At 35.5% G+C, this 14,345-nt stretch overlaps 1 protein-coding gene across 23 annotated transcripts in view; it reads right to left on the bottom strand.

Annotated features, from left to right (window-relative positions):
* Positions 1 to 754: 754 nt before the first annotated feature.
* C2CD5 (C2 calcium dependent domain containing 5) overlaps positions 755 to 14,345 on the bottom strand; it is a 93,392-nt gene continuing 79,801 nt past the window's right edge. For 14 of the 23 annotated variants that reach the window (XM_074402893.1, XM_074402885.1, XM_074402895.1 and 11 more), the window contains 5 exons: positions 9,753 to 9,803; positions 8,751 to 8,852; positions 7,230 to 7,420; positions 3,813 to 3,959; positions 755 to 2,071 (listed from right to left, as the gene is read on the bottom strand). In XM_074402893.1, the coding sequence (XP_074258994.1) occupies positions 1,940 to 2,071; positions 3,813 to 3,959; positions 7,230 to 7,420; positions 8,751 to 8,852; positions 9,753 to 9,803 (623 nt within the window). In that variant the 3' untranslated portion in view covers positions 755 to 1,939. The remainder of the gene's footprint in view (positions 2,072 to 3,812; positions 3,960 to 7,229; positions 7,421 to 8,750; positions 8,853 to 9,752; positions 9,804 to 14,345) is intronic. The other 9 variants (XM_074402902.1, XM_074402900.1, XM_074402899.1 and 6 more) reach the window with 3 other exon arrangements.

The following is a 14,345-nucleotide window of genomic DNA, read 5'->3' on the forward strand; positions in this document are numbered from 1 at the left end:
AAAAGACTCTGGAGCACACTACGCAATCACTTAACAGGTGCTGGACCGACAAATGGCTGGATGAACGGATGGATGGATGAATAAACTGGGAATACCCAATTCCAGTGAACTATTTTTCCTGACTGAGCTAAAACATCGTCTCCTTTGGGAAGTTCCTCTATTCCAAGCTACACTCACATTTTCTCACTTACTAGTGTAGGTTTTACAGCCAAATTGCCTGCACTTGAATCTTGGTTCCACTATTTACTGTCTTTATGGCAACTCACACAAACTCTCAATTCAGCTTCCACAACTATAAACTGGTGCTTAACAATAAGGTTTCCATAAGGATTAAAAGAGTTAATACAAAAATATTTTCATTAGACTGCCTGGCCATGGTAAGCATTCAATAAATATTAGCAATTGTTAAACTACTACATTACCACATCTTATAAATTATTTCTTTGTCTAAGCACTGACTGTAAGCTCTATGAGAGTAAGAACTTACATGTGTTTTGTTCACTGCCTAAAACTGTGCCCTGCCATCTCGCAGGCATTCAATAAACAGCTGTTGAATGAACACCTACCTACCCTGAAACAATGAAAGAGCCAAAATTACACCTACACACCCCTCCAAAATTAAAACTTGTATTTAATAGGTGCTCAATAGATGTTTGTTTACTAGAGAAACGAATGGAGATGATCAGATGGAAAGTGATTCAGAAAACTGACAGTACTACATGAGGGAGGTAAAAAAGAGATTTAGAAATGTTCCAGTTTCTTTTTATAAACTTTTTATTTAAAAAATAAAATTATAAACAAAATACAGAAAAATATTGACACCTGTGATAACAAGGAAACAACTCTTAAGGGCAGTTTGTTGTCGTGGAGGAATAAAATCATGAGTTTTGTAAAGAAATATTATTGTGTAAAGGAGGAATGTAGTATTTAAGGTTCATTTACAAGGGGCATTTGGCATCAACAGAAAAGGTATTTCTATGTATACATTCAACATCCTGCAGCATATTTACATTCAAGTTACATTTCCAAATTCTATGCCAAATACAGTCTAATTCATCATCAAAAATCCCTCAGATATTGTCAAAATCCTGTTTATTTGGTAGGAGTGCAATATTAACTTATTAGAAAATAATTCTATGTTCCTATTAGATCAACTGTATTTTTACTACTTCAACAAAATTCACTGACATTTTCTTCCCGGTTGAAGTCAAGCCTCTTTTAGACAAATTCAGTACTAACTCAAATGTTGCCAGTTACCAAATTAAATAATAATTTTTTCCTCCTTCCTTAGAGACAGTATTAAAACTTTCAATGAAAGGACATCAGCTATTATAAATTTTCTTTTACAAGAGTTAGGATGTATTACAGATACATTGAAGAATTTTAACTTGTTTTCAAAAGACGGCTGAAGCACTTTTTCTTTCCAGTTGTTACTGAATTCCTCATCAAAATAAAACACATTCAGAAATCTACATAGTAGTTTTCTGAAAACTTTTCTCCATTGTCCCCACACATTTCTAAAATCAGACTGCATACTCATTAACAACTGGCAAATCTCTTGCTTAGTCTTTCTAAATTACACTACAGTAGCTATCCTCATTTCCTGATAATCTTCCCATTTCATTTTTTAAATTATGATTTTATTAAAATCAACATAAATTACAAAGTTTCCATCTTTGCTACAGTTCTCTTAAAAATTTATCTTAACTTACTGAAGGGTCAAGATCCCACATGGCCTGTCTGTCTAGAACAGGCAAACAAAATGTCAAGAATAGAAAATTCTCATGCCTCCAAAAGACTCCAGGCAAATCAAATCTATTCAATTCTTCCTTATTTATCTCAAATTAAGTTCAATTTTAAGTCTAAGAAGGTAAGTAATGACAAAATAACACAGACAGATGAAATTTCATTTAGCTGAGCTCTTTTTTCCTAATTTTCCTCAGGTTGTAACTTCACTTTCAGTACATGATGATTGGCAGTTGGCAGTAGGTTGCTGAGTTGACACTACTTCTAAGTCAGATTCACGAACAAAAACCACTGCGTCGCCACTTACATTGATAAGACACTGGGCCTATAAGAACAACAAACAGGACAGGTTCGGTTATACCCAACATGTTCATATTCTATTACACAAGGGGCAGTGCTGTACAGCCGAAAAAGCACAGGCTTCTAAATTATTATGAGAAAGACAGACAATCCAACAGAAAAATGAGAAAAGGGTAAGAGGGCAATTCACAAGAAAGAAAACTCAAAGAACTCCTGTGGACATATGAACACATATTCAAGCCCTCTATTAGCCAGAGATATACAACTAACATGACAAAGAGACACCATTTCATATATACTGGCAAAAACTGAAAAAAAGCTGGATGTTACCAAGTATTAACAAGGACATGGGACAACAGCAACACACTTGAACACTGCGGTGGGAAGCGCAACCATCTAGAAAAGAACCATCCCTTAAAGGAGAAAGAGAACACACACTTTGTGACCCATCAGTTCCATGTATATGTGTTCCCTAAAGAAATCCTGGGCATGTATGCAACAAAGATTCATAAGGAACTCTGCGCTGCATCATGTTTACAATAGCAACATACTAGAAACAACCTAACTGCCCATCAAAAGGGAAATGAAAATGAACTGTGGAATATTCATGCCTGAAATACTATATGGAAGTAAAAAATAACATAAAGCTTGATCAATAGAGTAAATCTTACGATAAACTGACAAAAACAATTTGCAAAATGAGATATACAATATGAAATCATTTATGTAATTACATATACACATATATATTTATATAAAGAATGTGCAAAATATCTCAATGGAGGGGAACTTTGGAAATCTCTATGGAAATTACAAAGGTACTACTCTGACCTAGCAATTCTGTTTTAATGAATTTTCCCTATAGAGATGCTCACACTTGTGCTAAGCACTTACGTATCACATTTTTTTGGTAGCACTGTATGTATTAGCACAACATTTACTGAGAGCAACCTAAATGTTTATCAGTAGGGGACTAATTAAAAAAAAGCTGGTCGACCTATACCATGGAGTGTTATGTGGTTGTAACGAACAGTAAAGATAATCTTTATGACCTGAAATGAGAACGTTGCCAAGAAAAATTAGGCGAAAGAGCAAGCTGTACTGTAAAGCTTCCGCTTAACTGGGAGATAAAATACTACATTTATATATATATTTTCCTGTATGTATCTAAAAGCTCTCTGGTCACATACTCTGGAGTGTTACATCTCTAGAAGTTACCAAAAAAATAAAAATAAAAATAACAACCTAAAAAATTTGGTTGCATGTGGGGCAGAAAACTGGCTAGAACAGCAGACAGGGAGAGACTTTTCCATTCATACGTTTTTGAATTTTGAATCATGTACTACCTATTAAAACATTTTAGATACCAAATAAGACTACAATTATTTTTTTTAAGATATAAAGGCATGCATAAGTATGACAACAAAATTAAGATGGTTCATTCAGTTAAAAGAGGAAACAGGCTCACTGAGGCTTCATCCATATTTTTCCAAACACCCACCAAAAAGAGGGTGGAAACAGTATCTCAGGAGCACAAATTCCAGACATGATTAAGAATAATACCTAGTCACCTGAGACGTCAAAACAGCATGTATTGACTGGTGACTATATATGACCATGGTTATTAATAAATTCATTAAAATGTCTTAAGCATCTAAATTCAAAGAGCTCTAAAGAACAATTGTCACTGAAGGACGTTAGGGCTAGGAAGCCATGGAAGAAATTCTCAGGTTCCTGCCAATCAGGAATTTTTAACTGCATCTTACCTGGTTTTTATTTGGATTCTCCATGAAGACACACTGCTTCATTATGTAGGAGACAACGGCATTCCCTCCTAATGCAGCAACATGAGCTCTCACCATTGCAAATACTTCAGCAATAAAAGCATGGAGAAAACCACTAACTCCTCCTTCCTAAATAATAATGCACACAAAAAAAATCATACTGTATATATATGTGTGGATATAGCAATGTATACAATATGTCAAAGAATATATATTAAAACATCCTAAATTATCTTCATATAACAAATAAACTTCCTTCACAATGGGAATTTACTGCATGAACGAACAAACATTTACTGAACACATGTCCAGACAAGGATTCACCATCCTTACTTTACAGAAGATAAAGCTGAAGCTCAAAGAATTTTTTTTTTTTTGAGATGGAGTTTCGCTCTTGTTACCCAGGCTGGAGTGCAATGGCGCGATCTCGGCTCACCGCAACCTCCGCCTCCTGGGTTCAGGCAATTCTCCTGCCTCAGCCTCCCTAGTAGCTGGGACTACAGGCACGTGCCACCATGCCCAGCTAATTTTTGTATTTTTAGTAGAGATGGGGTTTCACCATGTTGACTGGGATGGTCTCGATATCTTGACCTCGTGATCCACCCGCCTCAGCCTCCCAAAGTGCTGGGATTACAGGCCTGAGCCACCACGCCCGGCCGTTCAAAGAATTTATAATTTGCCCATGACTATCTATGATCAAATAGCTAGCAAGTAAATAGCAGGGCAAGCATTCAAATTGTGCTTCCACCTTCAATATCTCCATCAAATCATGCTCGTCATCGTTAAAACAAATTGATGGTAAGCCTAAACAATAAAACTTACCTGCTATTCATATCCCTCATTCTGAACCTGAATCGTGTTCCAATCAAACTTGTGTTTTTTTTCAGTTTCTTAAATGCACAAGCACTTTTCCTGCCCCAGGGTCACTGCACATGTCCTGAAGACTTTTCACTCAAGTTTTAAGAAGACAACTCATTCACTCCTTAGTCCCAATTTACATATGTCTTCAGAGATAGATACCTTCTCTGACTGTGAACTCTAAGGTAAATTCCTCTATTATATTCTCTGATAGCCTCTGTTCAGTTTCTTTATATGACTTACTTTCCCTTATAATTATATACTAATTATATGAATAACTGTTTATGTCCACCATGCTGCAGTTCTACTAGACTGTAAATTTCATTAGGTCAGGAACTGTATCTGTTTTGCACAAAACTATATGCTAACATTTAGTTCAACAGATGCATATAATAAGAATTCCATATATAACTGCTAGGAAATAAAACCCAGTATTTCAGAGTAATTGCTCCATATTCAAAAACAAGCAAAACAGAAATTAAAGGCCAGTCAATAGGTTAAAATTCTTTTTAACCTATGTTTCCACAAATTCTGTTGGGACTTACTTATAGTCTAGGAAAAAAATTCCAACTCTAAACTCAAAGTTAAGGGGGAAAATGACTGCAGTATTAGAAAACCATTTTATTAGATCACATCTTTCTGAAAACCCTGAGGATCCTACATATAGTTTGGTAAAGATAACTCTTTTTGTAATTAAAAAATTAAGGGAGTTGCTTCAGCCTGCCTCTAAATCATAGTTCAGTATATTTTTTCTTTGACTTATTAATTTCCTCCTGTTTATCAAATCAATAAATTCTGATGACACAGTAGCTACAGAGGGTTAATTTTAAAAATATTAATTCAATGTAAGAAAACAACTCAGGCAATTAACATATTTGGGATATTGTGCTTCACAGTTAATATTATAAGTTTCTGTTGAAGGAAAATCTAACAAGAAGCCACATTTTGAGGTACGGGAGCTTAAGCAGTCAAAAAGGCTTAGGAAATAAAATGTTATGGATTCAAAATAATGTAATATCCATGTGCTACCAAGAGCAACTAGAAAAGGTTAATTCGTAATATATGCCAGCTTTTCACACCAAATCTGTCAAATTTAAATGGTTGTAGAGGTATCATCTATTTTAATTCTCTATCAAAAGGTCTTTGAGAATATCTTGATAGTTTATTTTTCATCTTAACATAATTAGAATGATATCCAAACAAATGTATCTTCTTTTTTAGGGAGGAGACAGAGTCTCACTCTGTCACTCAGGCTGGAGTGCAACCGCACAATCTCGGCTCACTGCAACCTCCACCTCTCAGGTTCAAGCAATTCTCGTGCCTCAGCCTCCCAAGTAGCTGGGATTATAGGTATGAGCCACCATGCCTGCTAATTTTTGTATTTTTAGTAGAGAAGAGGTTTCACCGTGTTGGCCAGGCTGGTCTTGAACTGCTGGCTTCCAGCAATCTACCCGTCTTAGCTTCTCAAAGTGCTGGGATTTACAGGCGTGGGCTACTGTGCCTGGCCTAATTTACCTAAAAGAAAACATCCACCTAATTAATTAAATAATCTGTCAGGAGCTATTCATTCCTTTACATAAAAATATACAGTATTGTGTTTACTCTGTATGCTAGGCACAGAATGGTGAGCATATTAAAGAGAGTATGCAGGATATTATTCCTAAGAAAGTATAGAAACTGCTGGTAAAAAAGCACAGCTAAGTCATCTTCATAATGAAGATATTTTTTAAAAATACAAACTGCCCCTAAAATAAAATTTGAAAAGGTTATTGGATGTCACACCTCAGTAATTTAAAAATGTCCCTATTCACAACATTAATGTGCTTGGTAGCTCTGTTCCGTAACGTATGACACAACATAATTTTTCTTAAGTTTAAATTCCTGTGTTATAAAAGATATAACTGGCTGACTCTGATTCTGAACTTTTCCCACATCAAATAAAATATTACAAAGTTTAATGATACTCAGTGTGAGATAAGACTGAAGAAATGTCATCCTCATACACTACCGGAGAGAGTGAAAAATGAGCAGCTTCATTCCTTTCTTGGGAGGAAGAAACAAAGGGGTTAAATTATATAAACTATCTGCTTAGACATATATCTATAATATAGTTCTCTACTATTTCTAAATGTGATGTGTCAAGAATTTCTTAAAATATATATAACGGGCAATATATATATTTTCAATATAACATCTAAAATCACTACTTCAATGATAACAGGCAAATAACCAGTGAAAAATTTAAGTTGTTACTTCAGGGCATTTTAAACTTCTATTCAAACACAGATATTTGTTTATTTACTATATGATAAGGTTCTAAGATTTCTAACAATAAAACTAACACAATTCTTGTGATAATTCCAGCTGCTAACTGAAATAAATCTAATCTAGACTCAAGCCAGATAGATGATTAAAATACAAATAAATATTTGTAAATTATTTTTGGCAAAAAATAACAATTTGAAACTTGTTTGGTTTTGTTACTAAATCTTCAATCAGAGAAAATTCAAAAAAACAATGAAATAACTTCTATAAAATTACCTCCCGAAGAGAAGTAGTCTCTCGAATAAAAAACATGTTAATTATTCCAAGATACTTAGTTATTTTTGCTCCAGGAATGAAAGAAAGAGGTGTCATCTTAACAACCCCAACTGTGGAATTTGCACAAGGTGGAGCAGAACGATTCCGGAAATTTCCATCACCCACTGGACTTGCTTTTTCAACTGTCACAGCTAAAATTGGAGAAAGAGGAGAAAACATTTAGAACAGACGCTGGTAACACAATTATTCCCTGAGGTTTCCAAGTAAGTGATGACAACATTCAGCTGTCTGTGAGGCTAAGCCATGTCATGAAAGAAAAGAAATTATCATGCACTGCATGCAATTAAAAAAGAGAGACAGAAAACATGAGAGGAAATGCTGGAATGGAATTCTTTTGGAAGAAAAATGGCATTCCTGCAAAAGAAAATGTTGATGCAGTATAGCTACACACACAGTGATTGGTTATAAAGTGAAGAAAAAGAAAAAGCGGCAGAGCATTAAAATTATCTGCTGTAGGAACAAATTATTACGAGGAGAGTGTGAAAGTTGTTATATTTCCCAGTGCAATTTTCCATCTTTTTCAGACAACTTCATCATTGTCAACTTGTAGATAAACCTTCTATTAACTAATTGTAAGGTATTTGTTTTGCAAACCTTTTTGATAAACCAACTCATAATTTTAAAAGCTTAACATAATGACCTTTGCTAGCTAAAAGTTGTTTATAAAGTAAAAAAAGAAAAAAATAGCTACCGCTTACTAAATAACTGCCATTAAGCCAGACATATATATATATATATATAATCCTTACAACAAGCCAGCAACATAGGTTATCATCATCCCCATTTCATGCATGAGGAAATGGAAGGTTAGAGAAGTTACTTAACTTGCCCAAGGTCTCACAGCTACTAAAGTAGCACTTCTAGGATTCAGAACCAGATCTGTCTGGGTTTTATATCCTATATTCTTTCCCTTGAAATGTAGTTTTTTCCCCTTTTAATGTATGGTAAGCTCTTTCACTCAAATATACTGACCTCAAAATTTACCCAAACACACGGCATATAGATAGCATATAGGTAAAGATTCTGATCCTAGCAGTACGGTAAGAAATAAGTACTTTCTCTCCAGAAATTCTTTATTCGTTTAGCCCTCTGCATATCGCACTTAATAAACCAACAGATGCCACATATTAAATAGTACCTTGGGTCCTGGATGCATGTCTCTTCAATAAAAGAGTTGGTAATTTCCTTCCAACTACAATGATATAGTATCTATTTATAAACTTTTAATAATACCTGCACAAAAAGGAGAATTTTAAAAACACAATTCTATAGGTAAAATTAATAAATCTAAAGGCCTCTCAATAACTTTGTCTAAATGACCATTAGAGTCTGCAGCTTTCACACTCTAATATATGATGGATTGGCAATGCTATTACTGGGTAGTAAGGTCTAGCTTTCACCACTGGGAAATCAGGGATATGTTTCTCAGATTATCATAATGTGGTAGAAACATCCGCCTACTTGTCTTAATTGATCCACGCCTTATGGTCTGAGCTTTCAGTTTAATGAGCTCTATCCAGCTGCTGCATCTGTCTGCAAAGGAACTGTAATCAACTGACGTTGCTGAAAACACAGACAGAAAACAAAAGAAAAAACAAAGAAAAAAATATGGATGATGTCTCTTACTCGTCTTAACACTCCTTTCGATGATGTAATTTAACTGTAACTCAGAAAAAGAATGGTCCTTTTCAAGTCAGATAAGAGACATAGTAGAGAGTCAAGCTTTAGACACTGATTTGTCTAAAACCAAGTTCTTAGTTAGCAGGCTTAGCATTTTTGATGTCGTAGTTATGAAGTCTTTTAGGGAGAGCCTGAGTGGGGTCTAACATAAATGTCTATGAAAGGACCACATATTGTGCTTTAACTAACGTTATTTCCCATTCTTTTAAATTTAGAATATTTTCGTTGTTTCTATTTTAGAACTTTAAAACAAAACTTTGTGAATCATTCCTTTCCTTAGTTTTACCCTGATTTTTTTAAAAAAGAGAATCAAAGTTGAAGAATCCATTTCAAAAAGTCACTAGCCCATTTATCTGTTATTAAAATATCTTCTTTCTACCATTAGTAACAGGAAAGCCAAAGGGTCATTTTTGTTAATGTTTTGCTTCCATGTGTGATTTTCGGCAACAAAGCCTCTGATAACATGGGGTTGGGGGAGGTGTGAGCCTCACAAGTTCCCCTTTTAAAAAGAATAACTTTTAGTACTGCCAAGCTGGAAAAAAAATTTTAAGGAGCTAAAATTTTATGCTTAGAAACTGGGAAACCATTAACATACTAAAATTTTAAATATTAGTTTAATTGATGTTTTTTAAAAGAACATATTCTACCTACAAAAAAAAAAAGCCAGATTTCGGCATCTATTCCATATCATCCAGTGCATTTCTTTTACATCTACAATTTTATGCACCACCAAACTAGAATTTTACACCTTTGGTGACTATTTGCTTAATTAGACAAACTCACCTCTCTGTGCAGCTGGTATACCTGAGTTAGAACTTGCACTCTCCAGGTGTTCTAATAAGACAATATGAACAACATTAGCTCAGACGCTAAGTACAAGCCAGCACCTCTTCTTTGTTATTTGTTAATATCTTCTATAAGCCAGAAGAATAGAAGGAAATCTTTATGGCTTCATTGCAAAAGCAAACCAAATAGAAGTATTTAGGTTTAAAATGCAGTTTCTATTGATATATGAAAACTAGCTCAGTTCATAAATACCATGCCAAAGAAGGCTACTTGCTTACTATAACACAAAAAGAGTTTCAGAAACTTTATAGTCACAAGAAAATATAAACACAGTAACAAATGTGAGTATGATGAAAGCAGGATGTGAGGCTGGGTAGAGAAAAGTGTTAATGTGTTGGGAAGAATACTTGAAATGGAACATGGAAGGGAAATGTTTGCTGTGGGGAAGAGCCTATAAAATTAAAATTTACAGACAAGATAATGATTATGCTTCACAGATCAGCATAAGCTGCTCCCTAGTCTTAACTCTCCTTACCACCAACTTCTTCATTTGAGGACTTCAGTATCAACAGCTCCCTCTGGTGGTATCAAGACTGTGAAACTAAGAGTGATCAGAGATAACTAGGAATCCCAAGCCAGCCTCGCTCCCTTTCCAGTAACCTCATGACAGCATCCAGAATTTTCCCTGATATTTTTTGTTACAGGTATTTAGGTACTGTACAAATTTAAATAGCACTATAAAAAAAAACTTCACAATCTATTTTAATTCTCATATTCTATCCACATTAGAATATTTAAATTTTTGTTTCAAAGAACTTTACAACTAAAAGAATAGTGTTGCCAATTTAGAAATAACTCATGAAAACCACTGAGAATCATTTGGGTTGGTCAGTTTAAATATATGTATGTATTTGCTTAGTATGTATATTTTTAGTATCTGTTCTCATCTCTCATATTGAGTGGAAAAAACAAGGCACATAATGATATGTAAAATACTTTTTTTTTTTAAATGATGAATAGAGTATCTTTGAAAGACAGATGGTAAACTGTTCAATGCAGCTGCCTCTTGGGGAAGGAAATGGAGAAGGGAGCTTTACTCTGGACTATGTGATTTTTGCAGTATTTGAATTTTTCACTATATACGTTTATTACTTTTACTCCCTACAATTTGTAAGGGGTGAAGAGGGAAAAAAAGAGAGGGAAAATGTTTATTCCTTGTCCTCAAATATAAATCATCTGAATAAAAATCTGAAAAACCAAAGTGTTTAAGGGAGATTTTGATTTCACTTAGGGAGAACAGGTTCATCTTTTAACATGCTTACTATCTTAATATTTCTCCCAGGAAAAAAAAAGGCTGAAGAGGTCCAAGGCCAGCTGGTCCCGGCAGCAGACAGACACCAGCACCTTGGACTGGTCTGAATACCTCAAACGTCTGATGACCTCAGACTCCCAGACCCTCTGCTCCTCCTGATCACAGTTTGGTTTCCCAGGTGATAGGCTTTTCAAAAGAGAAGGTACTGAAGATATATGCAGTCTGGCTCACTGACAAACCAGGAGTTCTGGTTTAAAAGAAATAAAACAATATGCAGTCTCTAGGCTAATACTAAATTTAAATCATCAGATTTCACTATTCAAGGGTAGAAATCTCCTCAAAAGACTTTCAGGCTTTGCTGAGTTGTACTCAGCAGTGTGCCATTTGTAGATCTACACAGAAGAGTTTGAAACAAATGCCTCTAATACTAGATCCCCCTTCTAGCTGCAAACAGAGTCTCAAGCCACACAACAGTCCACTTATAATGTGGTTTCCCATCTAATATAAGAAGATTATTTTGCATTTTTTTAGAAGTCACTATTAAGTGATAACCTCACAAGCCCCAAATAAACAACCCTAGCAAAGCAAAACAGGACTATGGTTTTATTATTCCCCTAGTGCACTCTAGCAGTATTTGACAAGCCCTATGTCTAGTGGTGTGGGAGGGAAACTAACCCAGGTTAAAAGAAGTTTAGTGGAAATGAGCATAGTGACAATAAGGATTATTCCTCCCTCAGACATTCTCCAGTACATCTAAAGTCAGACTTTTCCATTCTTCTAAGTAACTCGTCATAACCAATGACAAAGGTATTTGTTAGCTGCTGCTATTATTTGAATGTACCTCCCCTCTACGACTCATTGAAATTTAACTGCCATTGTAACAGTATTAAGAAGTAGGACATTCCGGACGGGGGCAGTAGCTTACGCCTGTAATCCAAGCACTTTGGGAAACCTAAGTGGGCTGGTCGGTTGAGCTCAGGAGCTCGAGACCAGCCTGGGCAACATGATGAAACCCCATCACTACAAAAAAATACAAAAAATTAGCCAGCTGGTGCCGGTGGTCCCAGCTACTAAAGAGGCTGAGGTTGGAGGATCACTTGAGCCCAGGAGGTGAAGACTACAGCGTACCAAGATCACAGCACTACACTCCAGCCTGGGGGAGAGAGTAAAACCCTGTCTCAAAAAAAGAAAAAGGGGGGGAAAAAAAGGCCAGGCACGGTGACTCATGCCTGTAATCTCAGTACTTTGGGAGGCCAAGGCAGGCAAATCACTTGAGGTCAGGAGTTCAAGACTAGCCTGGCCAATATGGTGAAACCCCATCTCTACTAAAAATACAAAAAAATTTAACTAGGCATGGGGGCAGGCACCTGTAATCCCAGCTACTAGGGAGGCTGAAGCAGGAGAATGGCTTGAACCTGGGAGGCAGAGGTTGCAGTGAGGAGATCGCACCACTGCACTCCAGCCTTGGCAACAGAGGGAGACTGTCTCAAAAAAAAAAAAAAAAAAAAAAAAGGGTAGGACATTTAAAGCCTGATTAGTACAGGTCTCCGCCCTCATGGGTGGGATTGATGCCATTGTAAAAGGGGGGATTTGACATCCTTTGCCTCTCTTTTTGCCCTTCTGCCCTGTTATAACACAGCAAGAAGGCCCCGGCCAGATAGATGCTGGTACACTGATATGGGACTTCCAACCTCCAGAACTGACAGCCGATAAATGTCTTTTCTTTATAAACGGCGCAGTCTCAAGTGTTTTGTCACAGTAGTACCAAAGAAACTAAGACAACTACAGTAATAAATATCTACACTGATCAGTACATCTTTTGACTATTTATTCACTTTACATCATTAGGATTTACCAATCATCTTTGCTCTAGATAATTAAAGAATATTTGAGAAAATCTTATCTGTCTTCTAAATATTACTAAAACTAAAAAAAAAATCCTGTAAACTTGGAAACGATTCTCTGGTAGGTTAAAATATATGCAATTGGGAATCATTATAATTTACATTTTATTTTCCTATTTAAACATTCTCAGTTTTATTATGATCAAAACTGGGTTTTATGTTTCTTTAGGAATCTCCATCAATCAATAATGCTTTGATTAGTTATGCCCTATAATTACAAAATCTAACTTAATGACTGAGGTAGACAAATGATATCTCTAAACATTCGGTATAAAACTGATCTATGATGATTCTCAAATATTAATGAATTGATGAGGAAATTGCCATATTACATTTGTAAATTACTAAGGCACAAAGACAGACAGAACTAGCTTCAATTTGGACAGTTTACAAAGGAAAAATTCAACTGTGATACCTAGATAGTACATACATTAGATAACAAAGACAATTAACTTTCCTATTTGGGTCATTTAAGTTTCTAATTAAAGGTGTACAACATCTGTAACCATTTCTGCTTCAGTCCCCTTCTTAGATTTTCCTGCTTCCATTTCCAAGTATGCAATCCCCCTCTCACTCCTATCTTTTTATAGCTTCTCTTCCAAATAATCTCTGTTTTCTGTCAGTAACTCAATTCAATTTTCTTTGCTTTTTACTCCCTCTTCTAACTGTGGATTTCACTGTCCTCAAGCTGCTTTGAAGAAGCTACAGGGATAAAGATTCTTTATTCCTACTTCTCCATCAATTCTCTTGCCTGCCTGCCTGCCTGCCTTCCTGCTGCCTGCCTGCCTGCCTGCCTGCCTGCCTCCTCCCTCCCTCCCTCTCCTTCCTTCCTCCTTCCTTCCTTCCTTCCTTCCTTCCTTCCTTCCTTCCTTCCTTCCCATTTCTTGGATGAGTTTTTCACACATTTTCCTCTAATTAGTTTCTATTTTTTGCATTCTCTTCCCCCGAGCATCTCTTTCCTTTTAAAACTAGCCATTTATTATTTGGCTATCCAATAACATGGAGAATTTTAGCAGTTTTTTATTGTTGCTGCCACTTGGTCATAGTGAAAAAATATACTTTAAAAATATAGAAACAACAGAGCTGCAATGGACTATTAATATATAAAAATGCTTTTAATTAGTATAAGGAATTATATATAGTCATAAGAATTCAAACCATTAGTTGGCAGGAAAAGTAAAAGCTAACTTCTGTATGTTTTACAAATGTACACTTTTTTCTTTTTAACAAATGTACACTTCTAATTGCTGGCTTAAAACAGTGTTGGCAAGACATTAAATTGAAACAGTTAAACTATAATCTAGAAGTGAGACTGTCTCTAAAAAGAAAAAAGTCTAATTTGGCTTAACAAAAGAAAAAGTAACTCTTCTAGCC

The sequence above is a fragment of the Saimiri boliviensis genome, chromosome 7 (assembly GCF_048565385.1).
Source record: "Saimiri boliviensis isolate mSaiBol1 chromosome 7, mSaiBol1.pri, whole genome shotgun sequence".
NCBI lineage: Eukaryota > Metazoa > Chordata > Mammalia > Primates > Cebidae > Saimiri > Saimiri boliviensis.